General features: G+C 41.1%; 3 protein-coding genes across 6 annotated transcripts; all 3 read left to right on the forward strand.

The window, feature by feature from the left end:
• Positions 1-4,102: 4,102 nt before the first annotated feature.
• On the forward strand, positions 4,103-8,497 carry slc48a1a (solute carrier family 48 member 1a). Its single transcript, XM_064957360.1, has 3 exons — positions 4,103-4,600; positions 6,848-7,015; positions 7,166-8,497. The coding sequence occupies exons 1-3, from the start codon at positions 4,471-4,473 to the stop codon at positions 7,300-7,302; spliced, it is 435 nt and encodes a 144-aa protein (XP_064813432.1). The 5' UTR covers positions 4,103-4,470; the 3' UTR covers positions 7,303-8,497.
• A 1,175-nt stretch (positions 8,498-9,672) lies between these two features.
• Positions 9,673-16,073, forward strand: LOC135527581 (solute carrier family 26 member 9-like). Of its 2 annotated transcripts, XM_064956074.1 has the most exons (20): positions 9,673-9,797; positions 10,034-10,173; positions 10,343-10,453; positions 10,562-10,737; positions 10,877-11,041; positions 11,149-11,301; positions 11,433-11,515; positions 11,627-11,774; positions 11,956-12,069; positions 12,310-12,387; positions 12,685-12,780; positions 12,876-12,982; positions 13,099-13,168; positions 13,292-13,384; positions 13,472-13,585; positions 13,740-13,979; positions 14,248-14,302; positions 14,833-14,973; positions 15,777-15,838; positions 15,986-16,073. In XM_064956074.1, the coding sequence occupies exons 1-20, from the start codon at positions 9,673-9,675 to the stop codon at positions 15,995-15,997; spliced, it is 2,283 nt and encodes a 760-aa protein (XP_064812146.1). In that variant the 3' UTR covers positions 15,998-16,073. The 2 variants fall into 2 exon arrangements, with proteins under 2 accessions (XP_064812146.1, XP_064812145.1); XM_064956073.1 differs by lacking the exons at positions 15,777-15,838; positions 15,986-16,073 and having other exon boundaries at positions 13,472-13,603; positions 13,728-13,979; positions 14,833-15,007.
• A 1,512-nt stretch (positions 16,074-17,585) lies between these two features.
• On the forward strand, positions 17,586-21,318 carry LOC135528345 (chitinase-like protein 4). 3 transcript variants are annotated; one of them, XM_064957361.1, is made up of 10 exons: positions 17,586-17,756; positions 18,229-18,333; positions 18,459-18,708; positions 18,793-18,849; positions 18,949-19,114; positions 19,218-19,342; positions 19,578-19,710; positions 19,881-20,072; positions 20,170-20,289; positions 20,506-21,318. In XM_064957361.1, the coding sequence occupies exons 2-10, from the start codon at positions 18,318-18,320 to the stop codon at positions 20,791-20,793; spliced, it is 1,347 nt and encodes a 448-aa protein (XP_064813433.1). In that variant the 5' UTR covers positions 17,586-17,756; positions 18,229-18,317; the 3' UTR covers positions 20,794-21,318. The 3 variants fall into 3 exon arrangements, with proteins under 3 accessions (XP_064813433.1, XP_064813435.1, XP_064813434.1); XM_064957363.1 differs by having other exon boundaries at positions 18,949-19,045; XM_064957362.1 differs by having other exon boundaries at positions 18,264-18,333.
• Positions 21,319-21,326: the final 8 nt, after the last annotated feature.

Below are 21,326 nucleotides of genomic sequence, written 5' to 3' on the forward strand. Positions count from 1 at the left end.
TGGGTCTCGAAACAGGTGGGTCTCGAAACAGGTGGGGCTCTGCTTCTTTTACTTTTGGTTTTGTACACCATCTTCAATCAGCTGAAAACAATATTTTTGGTTATGGAAAATATATTTCCCAGCAGATTAGATGGTCCAATGATTTTTACACTATACTTGCTTGTTTTGTCACATAAACTGAAATGTAGCTGCCTATTCGAATTCTTGGAACCAGAAAATGGCAATGCGTAGTGCATCTTCACTATATACCACATGGAAAATTGAATAAATCAGATTTTTTAAGTGAATAAAGACTTGCTAAAGTGCATCCTCTGTGACTTCTAGAGTTTAACCCACTTAACAGCAACATTGCAGATTTTTTTTTGCTTTGACTAAGTCATTTCTGAAGAAGCACACTTCTTGTGACTTCCATTGACCCCACTTCACCCAATGCTTCCATTAGATTTAGCAACACTTCAAACAGATCTCCCAGGTTTCATTGGTCCAAAACCCTCAACCCAACTAAACATGAGTCCACCACAATGAGTCTGCCCTCATTTTTAAGGTCAACCCTTTTATGTGAACTGAAGTCTCGTTTTAAGGTGGTGAACCCAGGGTAAAAGCAGATCAACTGGTTTTATTTTTTGTGTGGAAATGTTCTGGTGTTTTGTGGGGAAAACGAAGTGGGTCGGGTATAACACGTCAACCCTGTTAACCAGGCATAGTAGAAATGTTTGAACAACTTCATTATTTTGTGAAGCTTGCATGCAATTGCCCCTCCCTGTTGCACACAACAAGCTTCCATTCCCCCTGTCACAAGGAGTTTTATGGCTGATTAAAGATGAAGTAGCCAACCCCCTTCGGTCAACATTATTTGGCACTTAATAGGCACTTACTATATTCCTTTTTTAAATTGAACCTCTTGAGATGGGAAAAACATGTTTTTCATTAAGTTGAAGCTGTGCTCTTTATGACAGAATATTAAAGTTAAGTGAAATAAAAAATATATATACACTACCGTTCAAAAGTTTGGGGCCACTTAGAAATGTCCTTGTTTTTGAAAGAAAAGCCCCCCACAAATTGTCCATTAAAATAACATGAAATTGATCAGAAATACACTCGTTTTTATTACTTAACCATCATATATAAGTTATTCAAAGTTTTAGCTTTCAGGCTACTCTCGTTCCCGCATCCTGATCTACTTGTGCTAGCCTACCTGTACGGCTCCCGCCCTCCCCCATGCCGCAGCAGCACTCATCTGAGTCATCCAGCATAATGAAAACTACAATTATACTGTAACTACATACAATATCATACTGCTTTACTAGCAAGTCACAATATCCTTGTGTTTTTTTTAAATTATAGGCCTGCATATAGCCTATCTCTAGGCTGCAAGAGGCTCTGTTTGGGTCTGCCCTGTTGAGGTTTGTTCAAAGCAAAGATCTTCCAATATAGTTTGCTAGATAGTTAACTTCTCAAATGTATCTGTTTATTTCCTTCACTTGTATATACAAAAAACAACAACAATTTGACTTGATGGATGTTTTTCAATATCCATGCATACAATACAGCCTGTTTTAGAAAGCCCAGTAAAATGAATTTGACTTTTGGCTGAAGACGGAAAGACACTGCAGCATTGGCTCTAGAACATAACACACAGTCTTGATCATTCCTGGGCCAGGGTCCGGAAGGAGTCTGGCAGTGGGAAGATGGCAGTAACTGATGTTTTGTTTGAAACTGCTGGCGAGTTGGGGGAAGATGAGAGCACAGAGTGAGAAAGAGTGGTTTACAGTGGCGAAAAAGAAAGGAAACAAGAGAAGTTGTGGTGGACTCATGTTTAGTTGGGTTGAGGGTTTTGGACCAATGAAACCTGGGAGATCTGTTTGAAGTGTTGCTAAATGTAATGGAAGCATTGGGTGAAGTGGGGTCAATGGAAGTCACAAGAAGTGTGCTTATTTAGGTTTTTTGAGTGTCCGAAGAGCAGACGTGCCTCAAGAAGATATACTTGTGGAATCCTTAATGTAGGATCTTCAAAGCAGTGCACCTATCAAGGAGGTTATCACTGGGGTGGCGCTTAAAGTGTGTGCAGAGGTAGTACCTGAGGCTGACCTGTATGGTAGATGGAGTGAAGACATTCACTTGATCCATACCATTGTTCTTTGATGAAGGGGTCTCTCCCTTTTCATGTCAAGTTGGGCTATGTGAAATACCCTGTCAGAGCCTTCGTGCACAAGCCCCTTAAGTGCAATCAATGCAAAATATTTGGTCCTGTGTCAAGTGTATGCAGACGGGAAGAGTATCAAATGCAAGTGGAGGTTAGATGCTGCAATTGTAGAGTGGGAGTTATGTTTGTTATGTTTCTATTTTTGAATGATGTCATCCTCCCTTTCATACAATGGCTATTTGTTTTTAGTTTGCCACCCGTACAGTAGGTGCCGGCATGCATCTCCAATGAACGTTTGCTGACTGCCATAATACCATAGATTTTTTTTCTGCATGTTGATATTTGATTTACGGTGATCGTTGTTGTAAAGTAACAAAATATAAAATACTTTGAAGTACTACTTAAGTCGTTTTTTGGGGTATATGTACTTTGCTATTTATATTTATGACAACTTTTACGTTTACTCCACTACATTCCTAAAGAAAATATGTACTTTTTACTCCCATACATTTTCTCTGATACTCAAAAGTAGTCATTACATTTTGAATGCTTAGCAGGACAGGAAAATGGTCCAATTCATGCACTCACCCCTACTGCCTCTGATCTGGCAGACACACAAACACAAATGCTTTGTTTGTTGAGGATGTCTGTGTGTTAAAATGTGCCCCTGGCTCTCTATATACATTTAAGTGTGTTTTAACCTCTATGGGATCGATGTCCCTATACCAGGACCGTTGAGCTAATGTGCGCTAATGTGATTAGCATGACAGTTGTTAATAACAGCAAACTTTCCAGGACATAGACATGTCTTACATGGACAGAAAACTTTAATTCTTGTTAATCTAACTGCACTGTCCAATTTACAGTAGCTATTACAGTGAAAAAATACCATCCTATTGTTTGAGGAGAGTGCACAACAACAAAAACTTATCACGGCAACTGGTTTGGTACATTCACCTCTGAAGGTAAATAATGTACTTACATGCAGTAATCTTGCTCTGATTTGTCATCCTGAGGGTCCAAGAGATAAAATGTAGCATAGTTTTGTTTGATAAAATCCATTTTTATATTAAAATGTAGGAACTGGATTCTACAATTTGAACCCCTGCTGTCTCTGACTCCACACCCACCCCAAACCGCCCAGCCATCTAGATCTAAACTAACATTTTGTAATACCATATCATTTTTGTATCTTCTCTATAGTTATGTACTTAAAACAGTAGCAATTGACCGACTTAGCACATTTGGGCAGACTTGACACAAAGCATTGTCCAGTATTGCCATGCATCACTGGATCAATCTGAAACTTTGCACACACACTGCTGTGGCCAAAATCTAAATTGCGCCTAAACTGCAATATTATATGATGGCCTTTCTCTTGCATTTCAAAGATGATGGGAATTGTTTTTTTAGAAAATGTTTTTTTGTTTGTATCATCTTTTACCAGATCTAATGTGTTATATTCTTCTATGTTAATTTCACATTTCCACAAACTTCAAAGTGTTTCTTTTAAATGGTATCAAGACTATGCTTAAACTTGCTTCAGGTCCTGAGCTACGGGCAGTTAGATTTGGGTATGTAATTTTAGGCAAAAAATGAAAGCAGGAGAACTGTGCTGTCTGGTTTGCTTAATATGAGGAATTTTAAATGATTTATAGAATTTCCTTTTACTTTTGATACTTAACATATTTTAGCAATGACATTTACTTTTGATACTTATTAAGTATATCTAAAAACAAATACTTTCAATTTTTCATCAAGTATATTTTACTTGGTGATTTTCACTTTTACTTGAGTCATTTTCTATTCAGGTATCTTTACTTTTACTCAAGTTTGACAATTGGGTAGTTTTTCCACCACTGAGTATGTTTTTAATTGTTTAATTTTTGGGATCTTTTTACGTTTTTCCCGCACACTAGGTGGCAGCAATATAACTTTGTGGAAATAGTCCGGTGTAAAACCCTAACGAAGAAGATGAACCTTCCTGGGCTGGTAGGAGAAGTTGTTAATTTGTTGCCACTGTAGGTTACTGTTTTGTCGGTTGTGTGTAATTTACACAATTGCAGCGAGTGTTGTGTTCGCTCGATAACCAATTCGTTTGTATCAATTCGAGATGGTTCATGTGATATAGTTGAAATCAGTTGTTGTATAGCCAGTTCGGGTGATTTCAGGATAACAACATCAAGCCAGGACTGCTGTTGCGTAATCACTATACTCCGTGAGCCGTGTTTGTCAGGCTACGTTTATACATTGTTATTGATCGTCAAAATAGCAGCTTCCCCCCAAAAAAAACTTTTCAATTTATAGTTATAGTTATATCCGGGTTAATGGGGAAGAGTAGAACATACATCAGTATAGGATATGCTACCTTTGGTATGCTGGTTGGATTTTCAGCATTTTTGGTCTGGAACATAGCATACAAACAACCATGGACGGCGGCAATGGGCGGATTGTCAGGTACAGTAACAACATAGAATGGCGGACATACCAGTGTGTCGTGAACAATATTAGCTTGAGCAACGATAGTGGAATCTGCGGTTTGCCTCCAAAATAAAAGTTTCCCATTGAAATCAATGATGTATTAAAACAAAATCCTCTATTTCTGATGCTTTGAAGCCACCGGTCGGCCATATTTGCTAACCGTCCCTACCCTCACTCGAACGTAACCATTTTAAATGTCATGGGGTCGGGAAGTCCCAACGATCCATGAAGGCAAGGGCATTAGGAATAGTCCTCTGTAGGAATGAATAGATTTCTGCAGTATTTCAGTTGTTTCAAGGACAAAATTGCTTGAATTTAAGTGTTGTAGTAGTGTGGATAGTAACATTAGTCATCTCTAAAATGTATAAATGTTTTTATATATTTGTTTAATTATTAGGTTTAACGCACATAGTATAATGTAAAAGTATATATTAAGGTGTTTGTAATAAAATAATCACTGCAAAAACTAATGTAGACATTTATAAATGTATTTCTATATCTTATAAAATATTTTTTTACAACGGTGGGGAGTGCCAAGATGAAGGAACAGTGGCTTCAACACAGTCATCTAGTGTATATATAAATCATTCATTGAAACTGATGCAAATGGATAAAAATAGTGGCATGAGCCACAATTGGATTAGATAATACTAAACAATGTTGGAATGTTATGGATATTCAACAAAAGACAATTTTGTTCATTTGAAAAAAATGTATCTGTTGAAATTGCACTGTGTCTGTATTAGAGTTGAGAATTGCATTGGGCTACTTATGAATCCAGAGTCTATGGAATGAGGTATCAGCCTACTCTGTAAAACCCACAAATTACAAAAGTTACACAATAAGAGCTACGCTGCTAATATTTGTGTAAACTCTTCTGAATTGTAGTCTGTGGGTGTCACTGAGTAGGCTGGTACCCCCATTTCATGGTCCAACGATAAGGCTGTACAGTGCATATACGTATGCCCCAAATGCAAATGCATCCGCAGTACGATTTCAACGGATTTCTACTGTTTTGTGTCAATTTAACTATTGTCATTTGTTGAATTTATATAACAACATTCCAACATTGCTTAGCATTATCTTGTCCAATTGGGGCATTGTTCCACAATTTTTAGCACTTCTCATGTTTCAATTGGGGACTTTAATTTTGAAGGTGAACCGCCAACTCCACTATTGTTGCTCCTGCTAATGTTGTTCTCAACACACACACACACACACACACACACACACACACACACACACACACACACACACACACACACGACAGACTTGTAGGCCAAGATAAATGGGCATTTCACCATAATTTCTCATGGTTTCAATTAAATGTTTTCGTGTAATACTGTGTTGTTACTGTAGCAAAAAAAAGGCTAAAAGATCAAGCCCAGGGATGGGCAACTGGCACAGACAGTTAGATCAATAAAAAATATATGTTTTTTATTTATTAAGTACTCCGTCGCCTGTCTCAACATACTGTTTTGAGTTAAAATAGTAGAATACAGAACGTGCAGTGTTACATTTGGTTGTACATCAGTAGTTTCTCTATTGTTAGCTGAGTCACAGATAGTTTGTCTAAACTTGTTATCATGGTCAAATTACCTGCCGGGGGTTTTGTTATTCAGTCTAACTCAGATATAAAAACTGCAAACATTTCTCTTCAAAATGTTTAGAATTGCAGGAAATTAGCTGTGAAACAACTAATGTACATCTCCGCCCCATGGCAAAATGTATAGAATTGCAGCAAACTCTTTAAAACTGCAACATTTTCCCTACACCCCATGGCAAAATGTGTGGAATTGCACAAAATTAACTCTAAAATATGTTTTATTTTAAATCTCCACTGCAAGAGGGGGGCCACTATAATGTTTTGCTCGCAGTGAGGGGTGTAATGAGTTTAGATTTTTTGTGTCCCCCATCCCCATCAAAGTTGCCCATCCCTGATCTAGCCTAATGCCTTGATGAACTGAGACTATTACTCACAACTAATGAATAAATGTGTAGAAGTGTGAATTGAATAGGCTGACTGTTTGCATCACATTTAGCATCGCAACCTTTAATTAGTGCAAGGGCCCCTTACATCTGCTTCACCAATGGCTTTTTTTTGTGATGCTTCCTAACTTAGCACGCTGTCCCTATGTCCTAGTTCAGTCACAGGGTCTCACAGCATGCCTGCCTTTCTGGAGAGTATGATACAGTATTCCACATGTTTCTGTCACCCAACAGGAGTGCTGGCGCTCTGGGCCCTTGTCACCCACATTATGTACCTGCAGGACTACTGGCGCACATGGCTGAAGGGACTCAAGTTCTTCATCTTCGTTGCGGGTCTCTTCTCCATCCTGGCTGTGGTGGCCTTCACTACTTTCCTCACCCTCGCCATCACACAGAAGCAATGTTAGTCTTTCTCTCGCTCTCTGCCTCATATTCTCTTATCTGCTATGTAACTATTGATTACAGATTCAGAAACTATATATCATCTAGTAATTAAGTGTAGAGTTATTCTGAGAAAGTTTGACAGATCGTATATTCTCTCCCGTCCTGCAGCTCCCACTGACCCGACGAGCCTGTACCTGTCCTGTGTCTGGAGCTTCCTCACTCTCAAATGGGCCTTCCTCCTAGCCCTGTACTCTCACAGGTACCGCCAGGAGTTTGCAGACATCAGTATCCTCAGTGACTTCTGATCACCATCCATTTTACCCACCATACACTGGGTAGGAGGTTTGGGGAACCAGCCAGCTGCAGAAGAGTTGGTCAAAAAACGGGTTTCAACAAAAGAGAGCACGGAGAATCTGGAAGGGCTGCATAAGAGTTCTTTGAACTTTTAATCAGCGTAGTTACACACTCTGGACAAGCCCGACATTGTTGTCAACCCTCATTACTATACATACAGTAACAGCTCATTTGTTTTATTGGAGTGAGTAGCCATATAGTCACTTGGAAAAACTCCTGATGGGGATCTACTGCTTATCTGTAATGGCAGGCAGCAGTGGCTTACGTTTCTAAGCAAGGATTTGCACAAGGCTATTTGTAGAGTGGCTTAGGGATCAAGACTAGGTCATGTAGGCTGTGGGGGTTTGTCTCTGAGGATTTGGGTTGAAGCTTTCCAAAAGGACACCGTTTTTAAGAATTGTATTTTAAATTTCAGTTTGAAATGTATTGATCCAATGTCTAATCCAATCTAATGAGTAAGTGTCAAATACACCCATGGGGAAAAAGGTTGTCACTGTGTTATGTGGTCTCTCTGTTGTTTCTCTCTCCGTCACTAGGGAGAGCAGGATTATTTAGCCAGACATTGCTATCTCTGTCTGGATGTTGGCTTGTCATATGCTTTTGAATATTTGTTATTCTCTTTTAGTCAACTACACACATATTTGATGTGATGCATAATAATGCACTTTAAAGTGTTATTCATTCCATTGGATTGGTTCTTCCAATGCTGTCGTCTGCTTTTAAAGAGAAAAGGCCAGAGGGTGAGGATGGATATAATGCAAGCTAATACACAGGTGTCTGGAAGTCCTGATTAGATGGGGTTTCTTTTTCATTGTTTCTATCTTCATAAGTTTTCTTCCTTATATTCATGTTGATCAGCACATTATTTGGCTTTGTTTTTATCATATTAAATATGTAATGTATTAAACAATTTCCACCTTTAAACAAGTTGGTCTTGATTTTAAACCTGGCATCCTTCTCTATTTGTATAGCAATGTCTGCAAATGTGTGAACGGCGTGTTTTTGTATGAGATGGAGAAAGGCTGTTCGTGAGAGAAATATTTTAAATAAACAATTGGTTCATTTTTGCATGGTAAGACGTTTTTTAAAATGTATTCACAAGATGTATTTTGGTTGTACATTCTATTAATAAATGTTGAACTGTGATTTATGTTGTGATGTGACTGTATGATATTATTATTTATATGGATCCTTGCAATAATAATTTCCATAATCATATTGCACTTCCACAATGAACTATTCCAACCAAACACGATGCCTATGACTTTCCCTCTAAAGGCAGCTAGGCCAACGTTTCCCCATCTGTGGCTCCTCCCACGGAGAAGGTGTCAGCATAGCCCCAGTATAAAACAAATAATGAATCTTTTCTGGGGTGTGAAAACTCAAACCAGTGCCATCCGATGGTTCACTCTGACAGTACGGTACAGTGCGGCATACTTGCTTTGTTTTTCATTTGTTGGTCACTTTACTCTGCCTTGTGTTAGATTTAGAAATGTGCTTTGTGTGGTGCAGATCACCTCGAATCAAATGTAAAGACACTTGGTGGTCTATTGTCTTGGTGTAGCCTTTCTGAAATAATATTTGCATTCGGACTCTGGCACACATGCCAGAAATGATCTTTCGCATCTCAAAATATAGTTCGTTATAGCTATTCTTTTCACTTGCGTTACTGAAAAATCTAATCTTAATGGTCTCATTTAAAAAATATATATTTCATTTTGAACATGCAACCCATCCAGTGTTTTAGTTCAGTATTAGTTCAGTATTATCGTGGTCTTTGTAGTGTGAGAGGGGTTGATGTGTGACTGACCACGTGCCTCTAGTTTGTAAGATTGGTTATCTCGCTCTGTTCAGACAGAATGACATTGGACCTACCTACCTCTCTCAAGGTTAGATTAGGAACCCAGCAGAACATGAGAGGTTTAAACTCAGGAAATAAGGGTGCTTAAATCAACCTTACTTCTTTCTAACCACTGCCTATGTATTATAGTTGCATGATATTCATAGACCTTCCTAGTATATGGAGGCCACCTAAAACGATGCTCTGTGAGTGTCCTTTGAGCTGCCAGGGAAGAGTACCAGTCAGTTTCTCCTATCTTGCCAACTCTTAATGGAATTGTCACACCAAAGTCATGTTTATCTTGACAATAACAGCCATGGAGTTGGCAAAAGCTCAAACGCATCTGGACCAGACTAATTTTTGAGCAATGTAATGTCATTTTATCAATGCAATGTAATCTCTCATTCACACCTCAGTGCAGCTGCATGGATACTAGTGTCAATTCTTGGCCTGTCTAACTATCCTCTGATTGGCTGAAACCATGCAACAAGAGCGCCCACGCTATGTGATCAACAGGCCAGCCTACTCCCTCCCAGACTTTGATGGGGAGTTTGACAAGAAGAAACGGGCCTTCCCCATAGGAGAGAAAGTGAAGAAATGCTTCAGGTACAGCGTTTACATTCTGCTGACTATCAAAAGCCCACAACTGTTTATCTCTTTTCATGAGTCAATAAAGCTCATCGAACAACACTTGAGTACTTTCATTGCGACATCTACATTTTTAAACCAGTATGTTCCCCTTGAGAGAACTGAGCGGGTACTATACCAAATAAAGAGGAGCCAGCTATGAGGCCATAGGGTGACTGTTCTAACCAGACTTGCATGCTGATGCACGTTATTAGGTGCTCTGGGTCTCGACTCAAGTCCCTGCTGTTCAGACACCTGCCTATCCTGAGCTGGCTGCCCAAGTACAAGGTGAAGGAGAACCTGCTGTGTGATGTCATTAGCGGGGTCAGCGCAGGCACCATTCAGGTTCCTCAGGGTTTGTCAGTCTCCTCCTTCTGGTGTCTCATCATTTGAGCTGTTGTCCTGCTATATATTATCTCAGATGAGAGTTGGAAGCAGAATAGTTTCCTAGTGATGTTTTTAACGTTACAATTTATTATCAAGATTTTATGATTCATTCAATTCATGAGTCATGTTCTGTACAGGCATGGCGTTTGCTCTGCTGGCTAACCTGCCTCCTGTCAATGGCCTCTACTCCTCCTTCTTTCCTCTCATCCCCTACTTCTTCATGGGCACTGCTCACCAAATGGTCCCAGGTACTGTAAATCTACTGTAAATCTACATGTAAAAGGATAATTGAAGACTTTAGATGAAAGACTAGATCTCCTTAAAGTGTGATGTGATTGAGTGATCTCTATGTCCAGGTACTTTTGCTGTGCTCAGTATCATGGTGGGAATGGTGTGTCTGAGTCTGGCCCCTGAGTCTGACTTCAGCCACTTCAATGCCACCCTCAATGCTACACTAGTGGATGAGGACAGGATGAACGAGGTTCGACTGGGCATCTCTGGAACACTGGCCTGTCTCACTGCCGTCATCCAGGTATTGCCTGAGGGCCACATAGAGGCTCAGTTCGTCATTGTACAGTGTCATTACAATATGTTACCTTAGTGTGGTATCGTGAAAATAATACTGTCTTCATAATTGTAAGTGACCTGGGACACAAATTCTATCTAAACAGATGGGCCTGGGCCTAATGCAGTTTGGCTTCGTGGCCATCTACTTGTCTGAGTCGTTCATCAGGGGCTTCATGACGGCTGCAGGACTGCAGATCCTCATCTCTGTACTGAAGTACATCTTTGGTATTAAAGTACCTCCCTACAGTGGACCACTTGCCACCATATATGTAAGTATCCCATATGCATGCAGAACTACATTACTACTTACACTAACCATGATGCCCTTCTCTATAGTTTCTAAAAGTTGCCAAAATGATGTCCCTTTTTGTCCCAGACTCTAAAAGATATTTTTTATGGCCTGCCTGACACCAACATAGCCTCGCTGGTCTTTGCTCTGGTCAGTAGTGTGGTACTCATCACAGTGAAGGAGCTGAGTGCACACTTTCGTCACAAACTGCCTTTCCCCATCCCCATGGAGATCATTGTTGTGAGTAATCGAGGAGACTTATCTGTTCCTCTTATGCTATGCTATGCTATGCTATGCTATGCTGTGCTGTGCTATGCTCTGGAGTTGTAAGACCAATATAAATGGTTAAACCAGAACTTCCGTTTGCACAGGTGGTAGTGGCCACAGCCATATCAGGTCCCCTGGACCTGCCTGAGAAGTATCACATGGACATAGTAGGAGAAATTCCCCTAGGGTAAGGGGGACAGAATATTACCAGAAACGTTTACTTTTATGGTTTGCTATTATGGCTGTTTTACAGTCTATCCTTTTACACAGTAGATTCTGTGGTCCCAAAATCTTCTAGATTTCCTGCTCCGATCCTCCCAACAGTGATTCAGTGGGATGACATGCTGAGCACAGCCTTCTCCCTGGCTATCGTGGGCTATGTGATCAACTTGGCTATGGGCAGGACACTGGCAGCAAAGCATGGCTACGATGTGGATCCCAACCAGGTATGAATAGGGGACAAGCATGTCTTCGTCTTTTTTCATCTCCAAATGAGATGAAAATCCCATTTTGTTCCATAAAAAAAATGTAATGCCATCAAATCCCTGTCTAAGCTGTTTGACTATAGTCTCCATTACTCATCATTGTGTACTATAAATACTGATAGGAGTGTGCATTTCTGTGCAGGAGATGTTGGCTCTGGGCTGCAGTAACTTCTTGGGGTCTTTCTTCAAGATCCATGTGATCTGCTGTGCTCTGTCTGTCACTTTGGCGGTAGACAATGCTGGGGGAACATCACAGGTCAGACACAGGGAGCAGTGAGGCAGGACCACGTAGAAACGTTGCACGGCACTAGACAACACAGTATTCATTGAACACTTTTACGCCTAACAATTCACTTAATAATTGTTCAATTGTTCATTTGCTTTCTGGTTGACTGACTAACATAACGTACCAAGTTTCATAAGAGCTTATGTGATACTGTGGTCTTGTCTCAATAATCAATCTCTCCTCTACTTTCCTCTACTTTCCTCTTCACAGTTTGCCAGTCTGTGTGTGATGCTGGTGGTCATGGTCACCATGCTGGCTTTGGGGGCTTTCCTCAAACCACTACCAAAGGTGAGGACCTTTATTTCAGTGCATTAAATAAAAGATAAGAACAGTGACGTACAGCAGGTGTTCTCAACCTTTTCCATGCCGGGGCCCACTGAAGCGCTTTCAAATCAGGGACCCCCTGAAAGCTCTCTGAGGCCTCCCAGGCATCCTAGACCCCTGGTTGAGAATCACTGACGTACAGTAGCTCTGAAGGTAGAAAATCAAAAGAAGTCTTTGTTTCATCTTATATCATACACGTTCATGATCTACAAATAACATGTCGAAGGTAGCGAGTGTTTTAATCACCATTTATTCCTGTAGTCTGTGCTGGGAGCCCTGATAGCGATCAACCTGAAGAACACTCTGCTGCAACTCTCTGACCCATATTACCTCTGGAAGAAGAGCAAACTGGACTGTGTGAGTCAAATAATCCACATGTTACGTGTCAGCTCTGGCGACGATACTCAAACACTGTCAAATCTACTGCTCTAATGATCCCGTATCTTGTCCAGTGTGTGTGGGTGGTGTCCTTTTTAGCCACCTTCTTCCTGAGTTTGCCTTATGGAGTTGCCATTGGAGTCAGCTTCTCCATCCTCGTGGTTATTTTCCAGACCCAGTTGTAAGTAAAACAACATTGGTTGCGCAATAAAAGTCACAAACGGGAACATTTGCTATAGTCATCTGTTTTATAATGGTAAAAAAATGATATTATACATTATATTTTGTTCTTCACAGTCGAAATGGTTCAGAGATGGCTCAAATCATGGACACAGATCTCTACAAAAACCCCAAGATTTACAGCAAGGTAGTAAAACATTGTATTCACCATTTACTTTGGATTTATATTTGTGTCTTCTTTCATAGCAAGGTTTTATGAACGTGAATCTATCCAATGGAATGGAGACATTTTTATTTATTTTTTCTATAGGTGAAATGTGTAGAGGGGGTGAAAATAGTGAACTACTGCTCCCCTCTCTATTTTGCCAATGCAGAGATATTCAGGCAAAAAGTCATCAAAAAGGTATATCCCTCTCTCTGCCATGCAAAGTCAATTATGTTTAGACTCGTTTCCCATATGGTGTGTTTGTGTATGTGTGTTTGTGCGTAGACTGGATTGGACCCAAGTAAACTTCTCTTAGCCAGGAAGAAGTTTCTGAAGAAGCAGCAGAAAGAGTTAGAAGGGCAAAACAAGAAGACCAAGAAGAAGAAGCCCTGCTCTTTGGTAACCATGAAGTCTCAGGTGAGAGGTCAGAGGTCAACGGGCGTCAGGTCAAAGGGCATTCATGCATTAAAATAGACAGAGTTACTTTAAACTAGCTATCTTATGTTGACTATTTTGTGGTTATGTCCTCCCCCATGTCTAGACCATATCACAGATAGAGCTTCAGAATGACTTTGACATTGGTGACAGCAATCCTTACCCGCCACCATCACCAACCAACTATGTCAACTTCCACTGTAGTGACATTGAGCTGGGCGAGCAGCCTCCTGACCCAGACCAACCAAGTTCCTCCCCTGTTACCCTGGACTCTCAACCCAGGCCCTTCCACACCCTCATCCTGGACCTGGCAGGGGTCTGCTTCATAGACCTCATGGGAATCAAAGTACTCATCAAGGTCAGACAGCGAGCCATTTGTTTTTTCTTTGTTTTCTCTTTATTTGGGTCCCCATTAGCTGAAGCCTTGGCTATTTGTTTGCTATTATGCTAGCTGCAGTATAGGAATTGTGAGATGATGGGGGATAATACTGTATCCCATTTTATTTCATTTTTTTAACAAGTCTGAAAGTGCAGGATGCATTTGAACATTTGCAATGATATGCACTGCAGCTCTCATAGAATTGGTTGAGGCTTGATGTGTGCTGTTATGCGCTTGTTGTTCACAGATGAACTCAAGCTATGAGATGCTGGGGATCAAGCTTTACTTGGCCAATGTTCAAGGTAAGATCTAGTTTTCATGACGTAGCTAGGTGACTTTCAAATGTAGTCATGGGAACAGAATCTTATTTGCAGGAGAAAAAGCTGAGTCACTGTGCGCAAACTAAGGGCACATAGAAGATTACATAGAACACAGTTAATGGTTCAAATTCAATCTCAGCATGACCATAATAGGGTCTAGAATTTTCAATTTCCTTCTCCTTCTCACTTTTTCCTATTGAGATAAAGAGGTGATTCATCAAAGGGAATAGCGCAGGTTGGCATTCAATTTACCATTCATTTACAAAGTGTTCTCTGTTCTTCTGCTGAATCACATATGCAATGCCTTGGGCATCCTGATCCAAAAGAATGTTTAAGGTCATTTGAGCTCCACAACGTTGGGTGGAAAATTCAGTCCCTTAACACAAAAGCCCATGTCTGTCACATTACTTACACCGAAAATCCTAGTATCATAGAGGGCATGCAACGTCCCTAAGCTCCCTAGTTTTTTCTCCTTGTATTACTTTGTTGGTTTCTGGTGTGTGTGTTTACAGCACAGGTGTACGAGGAGCTGGAGGGGGGAGGGGTGTTTGAGGAGGGCAATATCGCCCAAGGTCACCTCTTCCTCTCTGTCCATGACGCCATCCTCTGTGCCCAACAGAGGTCAAGAAACACCGAAACCTCTGAAAAGGCAGGTCCCACTTAATCCCACACCTTATCATTATGACCATGAATCACTTCACAGATCCTCATTTAGTAATGACAAAGTAAATCAAGAGGCAGGGGATTATTCTATGTAAATCATCTACACCCAGTACACATTAACTATGTCTTGTTTGCAATTTGGGCAAAGACAAAGACGGAACACTTCCTTTTGAGTTATCCAATCAATAGGAAAAAAATCCAGCTCAAACACTTCACAGAACGTCTGTGATTACACAGTTAAGGTTTTAAAAGATATATAAGGAATTGATAGGTAGATACTGTTTTGACGTCTGGTAGGGATAAGGGGACATTTGGAGCAGTGTGATAAGTTAGGGTGGGAATTTTCTTAGCTGTGTTCCTGGTACTCACCCTGCACATTCACTTGCTTCTTTTTTATTCAATCTCCACCACCTTATCTGGGGCAGTTAGTGTAAACATGCAAATCACACAACACAAGTCCAGGGAAACTTGGCACCACTACCGAGAACATCTACTTCTCAACTTCACTTTGAATCCTGTTGTCGCCAGAGGTCACGCGAAAGACAAGCCGTCTGTCTGTTTCTCCTTTATTTTCCCTCCCATTACCTCTATGGCCTCCTGGAACTAGAATGACCATGCTGATCACTGGTTCAGATGATGTCACAGACACAGCAGTTGAGTTCAGAAGAGCAGTGCAATTATAAAATACATGTCTAGATGATCACGTACTGTATGTGTGTGTAGTCCTGAGTTAGCTAGGTGTTAAGGAGAGGCTCCCTGACTGAAGTGTGTCTCTCTGTGGGGTTGCAGACAGAGAAAGAGAGGAAGGAGCTGGCCCTCTATATACAGGAGGATGAGGAGAGGGATCTGGAGCAGGTACACTGACTAAATGAACCATTTATCACTGTTGTGGAGAATCTATCTCGATGAAGCAAACTGTCAAACAGGATGGTTCCTGTTTACTAATCGTTAGGTTACCTATCGACCCAGAGTCATTCTGAATCATCCTTTATCTCTCCACAGGAACTGTTTTGAACATGGGATTTTTTACTACTGAATGTATGGAGAATGTATGAAATGAATGAAGATCTAGGAACATGTTAATTTAGGTTGATAATAAACCAAACAAAAAAGTGTTGTCTGAACAGTCCATTTCTGCATCTCAATGATTGTGTGTTGTGCAAAAAGTTCTTAGATGATCTCATAAATCATGACAATAAACATGTGACAGTCTATACTGTAAAAAATATCTGCAGTGACTGAAAAGCTGGTCTCACTATTCAGGTTTCCATCCAACCTTTTTCATGTGAGTAAAAGCGCAGATAAATGCATGTCATGATAGGCCCAATTAAACTTTCCAAATGTCGACAAAAAACAAAATACTCTAGCCAAGGTGGGATATTAATTATGCAAGAAATGTTGGTGGAAACGCTTTTATGTGCAAATGTTTATATAATAACCATCACATGGAAGTAAACTTGGAGTCACGCAATGACATGTGTGGTCCTCCCACTGTGACTTGTCTGGAAAGCAGGCAGTGTATTAGGCTACAGATGAAATAAGTTATGAACTTCACAAGTTTGGGAAAGTGAAAGGTGATGAGCTTGATGCCCCTTTCCAATAAATATTGAGGGTCTTATTCTGGAGACATGATGATCGATGCTTGGCTGCCGTTTGACAATTAAAAATAATCTTGCTCTTTTTGCCAATTAATAATCTCATCATGAAGGCCCCTCAAACTCAATTCTGGACCTCGAAGCCAGTTCCACTGTGTTTTTTCATTGTTCCATTCTGATCAGGGACTGATTTGGACCTGGGACACCAGGTGTGTGGAATTAATTGTCAGGTAGACAGAAAACCAGTAGGCTACGGACCTCATAGTGTAAGGGTTGAATGCCCCTGGTAAACCCCAAGGAAACAAAATACATCATTAAATACTTCAATACTACATCCGCTGAAGATTTCCACAGCAGTTCACTTAATTCTGGCTCTTCAACCCCATTACTTCTTAAAATCTAATAACATTCCCTTTCCCTCCCATACTGAAATAGAACATGACCACTGTCTCCATCTCCTCCCGACAATGATCACACCTCACTGTTGCACCTTTCATGACGCTAGCATTTTATCCAATCAAATACATTTAACCTGTAATCCTTTCTCCGTTTTTGTAGTTCTCTAAATATACAGGCGTATTTGTATACTATTGGGACAGGTGATTATGATGGCCACATTGGCCATGTCCTCACCTCAATAGCTAGGTTTCCATCCAATTGGCGACAGATTTTCACACCAATATATACAAAAATATGTTTCCATCGAATGGACTTGTGCAGATGAAAGTTTTTGCGTGATGACATAGTGCACATAGAAATACATTCCCATGTAGGCTACGTAATAAAAAATACAAGTAAAATGGGTATCCATCGCATTTTCAACTCTACTGATGTCCCCCCCCCCACTCTGGTATTAGTACAGCGCTCGAGCATGCAGGGCTCAGATAGCGGGCTTTTAGCTGGAGCGCACGTATAGCCTACAGACCTTGACGGGCTCTGGTCCACCCTCCAGTCCAGTTGGTGGCGGTAATGCACCTTAAAGTTGGTTGCAACTGACATACAAATTCCACAGAAGAAGAAGGTGCGACGGTTTGAAGAAGTGGTTGGTCAATAGGCCCATGTTGTGATTAGTAGGACTAGCACAGTGTATTTGTTTCTCCTGGAGGTGAACATGTAGTAATGTTTTTCCTATTTTGAAGTGAGACCTTCGCCGGTGTTATCCAGACACGGGAGGACAGGTGTGTTAAGTCGCACGCAAATAAACAGCAGTAATATCGGTATCTATGGTAATTAGGTTACCTGTGGAATGTTAGTTTTTCTCTTGATTTGAGCAAACTATTACAATATAGACTGATCAACATGAACTTACATAAAATATACATATTTGATCTAACAAATTCCGTTATAGTTCAGATAGCCTCTTACATTTTTTTTACATTAAATTGTATGCGCATAACGGGTAGTTGTCAACATGGACCAATCTCCCTCTAGTGGAATATGATGTAACACAACACTGAAACAATCAAACGTTTGAAACAAACTTTTATTGAATTAATAATATTCAATTACTAAACGTGTTGCTAAAGCATACAATGTAAAATCAAATTACATCTATCTTATTGTACAGTTGTGGTGTTTTCCTGCTCTATTTTAAAAGCTGTAAAATATAGATCAGTGTGACAAAACAGAATATGGTCTTTCTCGGCACAGCTTTTCAAAAACAACTTGAGCGATCATTTTCCTAGATCCTACTTTCTTGCCCTGTCAGATGTAAGTTTCCACCTGGATGTCAGCACAACATGAATGTGGCAGCAGGTAAGGAACATTGTAGGCTTATTCAAATGAAATCTCCTCGATATAAATGGTAGCCTTGCCTTTACATTAGATATTGTACTGTAGAGTAGTTGCACATTGCTGAACTATTGCTCTCTTCCATTTAGTTTTTGTTTGGTTCAGCCTGGTGGTCACTAAAGCCATTTGTACTCTGGAAGAGTACCGTCTGGTGTGCTATGTGAACAGCAGGACCCAGCACCATCCTGACATGCTCGCCTTCAGCCTGGACATGGCTGACCCATTCCTCTGCACTCATATCATCATGGCCTACATGGACCTGGACCAGGACTATCACATCACACCCTTCACACAGGAGGACAAGAACCTCTGCAACTCCCTCAACATGCTCAAAGAGGGGTGTGTGTGTGTGTGTGTGTGTGTGTGTGTTACTACCTCAACCATCAGGTTGTATAATTCCATCTCTTCTCTACCCTCCACCAGGAACCCAGATCTGAAAACTCTGCTTGCTGTTGGGGGAAGGAACTCTACGGATAGCAGGTCAGTACCCCACTCACATGTAGAGTAATAATTGTAAGTGCTTTTGGAATTGAAAAGTTTTCACCCAAGCAGTAACGTTCAACCATCCCTCCACCATAGGCTCCTACAAATGTCCTCTGACAACACCAGGAGGAAGACGTTTGTCCAGTCTGTTCTGAAACACCTGAGGCAGGAGGGCTTTGATGGACTGGATGTGGTGTGGCAACCTCGCTCTGCTTCTAATGTAGCACAGGGGGGGAAACATATATTCACTAATCTGCTCAAGGTAAGAGCTGAGATGACTTCATGTTTGCATTTTCATTTGATGTTGTGAGAAGTGTGTGTGTGTGTGTGTGTGTGTGTGTGTGTGTGTGTGTGTGCGAATGTAGGAGCTGCGTGGAGGAATTCAGGAGGAGGCTCGTGTCTCAGGGATTGAGGCCCTGCTCCTCTCCACAGCAGTGTCCGGCCTGGAGGACTATGCCAGAGAGGCCTACGATGCACATTCCTTCCCCCAGTGAGTCCACACACAGCACCCTGGAGTATGGGACTATGGTGGAGAGAGACACTCACCTCTCACAGTTTTAGATTGACGTCTGATACAGTAAAAGGGACATTACGAACGGCATAATCATGTAACATTGTCATTCATTGAAGTACTTGTTGATAGACCACACCACATATTATTTTACAGCTATTCCATGTGATGAAAAATGTTCCTAAGAAGGTAATCCTGACTTTTGACCCTGTAGGTATGTTGACTTCATCTCCTTGGTGACCTCTGACCTCCATGGGCCACTGGAAGGAATGTCAGGTCACATCAGTCCATTGTTCAGCCGGAAGCATCCAGCTATGGACACACCTCAGAGAGAAGTTCTCACTACAGTTCAGTACAAATAAATGACTTCATCATTGTATTCCTGATGGGTAGAGCTGATTGAAATTACTTGGACACCAAGTTTGTTTCTGCTGGTTTTACTTGTCACGATTTCCAAAGAACATGTTATGTTTGTTAGTCTCTTCTATTGATCCTTTATGCCGTACTGTTTTCCCAGAACCAAGTGCAGTACTGGCTCTCTCAGGGAGTGGGTTCCCAGAAGCTGACTCTGGGGTTCCCTGCCTACTCACCTGTACCCCGAATCCTGGGGAACGAGATAAATTATGACAAGGAAGATACAGAGCTACAAGAAGACGCAGCGGAATATACTGAGACTGATACTACTGTACGTGTTATGGCCTACCATGAGGTAAAAAGCATACCTGGTGCAATAGGAACCCTGTTACGGTTTGTTCCAACTTTGCTGACATTCCTGACAGGTTCTGTCTCTCTGCTCCACTCTATAGGTGTGTCAGTACCTCAAAAGTGGGGCGGTGTTGACATTTGATAAGAGCAAGAAGCTGATACAGGCACATGAATACGATCACTGGCTGAACTTTGAATATATACATATCCTGAGGGAGAAGGTACATGTTTACATCAGTACAGCATCTGTGCAACACATTTCCTGTCTTTATATATCAAGCAAGCCGATACAGTTGCATTACATTGTTACTTTATTTGACGGGGACAATGCACATTAATCAACCCATTTTGTAATTATGCCAGGTTCAGCCAGCCGACTAACTTTGATCCGATAACTATCATAGCTATGTGTACAACTCCTTCCTGCTCCTCTGCAGATGAGAGCGCTGCAGCGTCAGGAGCTGGGTGGAGCCATGGTGTGGTCTCTGGATCTGGACGACTTCACGGGGACGCTGTGTGGCAAAGGTCGCTTCCCGTTCACCAGACTGCTCAAAGCGTCGCTTCTCAGGGATAAGGGGCCACGACATCATAAACGCCACCACCGCTCACGCCACCGCCATCACCATCGCCATCCACATCGTCATGGTGGTTTCCTTTCCCGTGACAGCCATCGCACTGGTTACCATGTCCATTGTCACTGTCACCTTGACCGCCACAACATTTAATCACACAGTGGAGTGTGACTGTAACGTAACTCACTACACTGGCAAGACTCAACATACCATCCCTGGGGCGGCAGGTAGTGTAGTGGTCAGAGCGTTGGACTAGTAACCGAAGGGTTGCAAGATCGAATCGCCGAGCCGACGAGGTAGAAATCTGTCGTTCTGCCCCTGAACAAGGCAGTAACCCACTGTTCCTAGGAAAATAAGAATTTGTTCTTAACTGACTTGCCTAGTTAAAGGTAAAATAAAAAAAATCCCTGCAAGAATATATTAGCATATGTTTTTTATATGGTAGATCAGGTTGGACTGTTTGTTGGCTCTGTGAGTGATTTCTGTCATGGTATAGTAGAGATGAGGCTCTAGATTTATCTTCATAACTTGCACTCTGTCCTCTATGGTGGAATAATATGCGTTAATTGTATTGTTTTATGACACATTTTACTGCTTTACAAATAATAAAATGAATGGCTCCATTTCCATGGCCTAATATAACGTTTTGATATACCATTAAATGACAGATTGTTTTCAGGTTGTTT

The sequence above is a fragment of the Oncorhynchus masou genome, chromosome 33, assembly GCF_036934945.1.
Source record: "Oncorhynchus masou masou isolate Uvic2021 chromosome 33, UVic_Omas_1.1, whole genome shotgun sequence".
NCBI classification, from domain to species: domain Eukaryota; kingdom Metazoa; phylum Chordata; class Actinopteri; order Salmoniformes; family Salmonidae; genus Oncorhynchus; species Oncorhynchus masou.

What these genes read in the sequence shown, in the direction of transcription:
- slc48a1a (XM_064957360.1), top strand. Translation starts at nt 4,471, where the DNA reads ATGGGGAAGAGTAGAACATACATCAGTATAGGATATGCTACCTTTGGT. An exon ending in GGCAATGGGCGGATTGTCAG is followed by an intron (nt 4,601 to 6,847) that starts GTACAGTAACAA and finishes GTCACCCAACAG; the next exon opens with GAGTGCTGGCGCTCTGGGCC. An exon ending in CGCCATCACACAGAAGCAAT is followed by an intron (nt 7,016 to 7,165) that starts GTTAGTCTTTCT and finishes CCCGTCCTGCAG; the next exon opens with CTCCCACTGACCCGACGAGC.
- LOC135527581 (XM_064956074.1), top strand. Translation starts at nt 9,673, where the DNA reads ATGCAACAAGAGCGCCCACGCTATGTGATCAACAGGCCAGCCTACTCC. An exon ending in TCCCCATGGAGATCATTGTT is followed by an intron (nt 11,302 to 11,432) that starts GTGAGTAATCGA and finishes CCGTTTGCACAG; the next exon opens with GTGGTAGTGGCCACAGCCAT. An exon ending in GGCAAAAAGTCATCAAAAAG is followed by an intron (nt 13,385 to 13,471) that starts GTATATCCCTCT and finishes GTTTGTGCGTAG; the next exon opens with ACTGGATTGGACCCAAGTAA.
- LOC135528345 (XM_064957361.1), top strand. An exon ending in AGGAACTCTACGGATAGCAG is followed by an intron (nt 18,850 to 18,948) that starts GTCAGTACCCCA and finishes CCTCCACCATAG; the next exon opens with GCTCCTACAAATGTCCTCTG. An exon ending in AGAGAGAAGTTCTCACTACA is followed by an intron (nt 19,711 to 19,880) that starts GTTCAGTACAAA and finishes CTGTTTTCCCAG; the next exon opens with AACCAAGTGCAGTACTGGCT.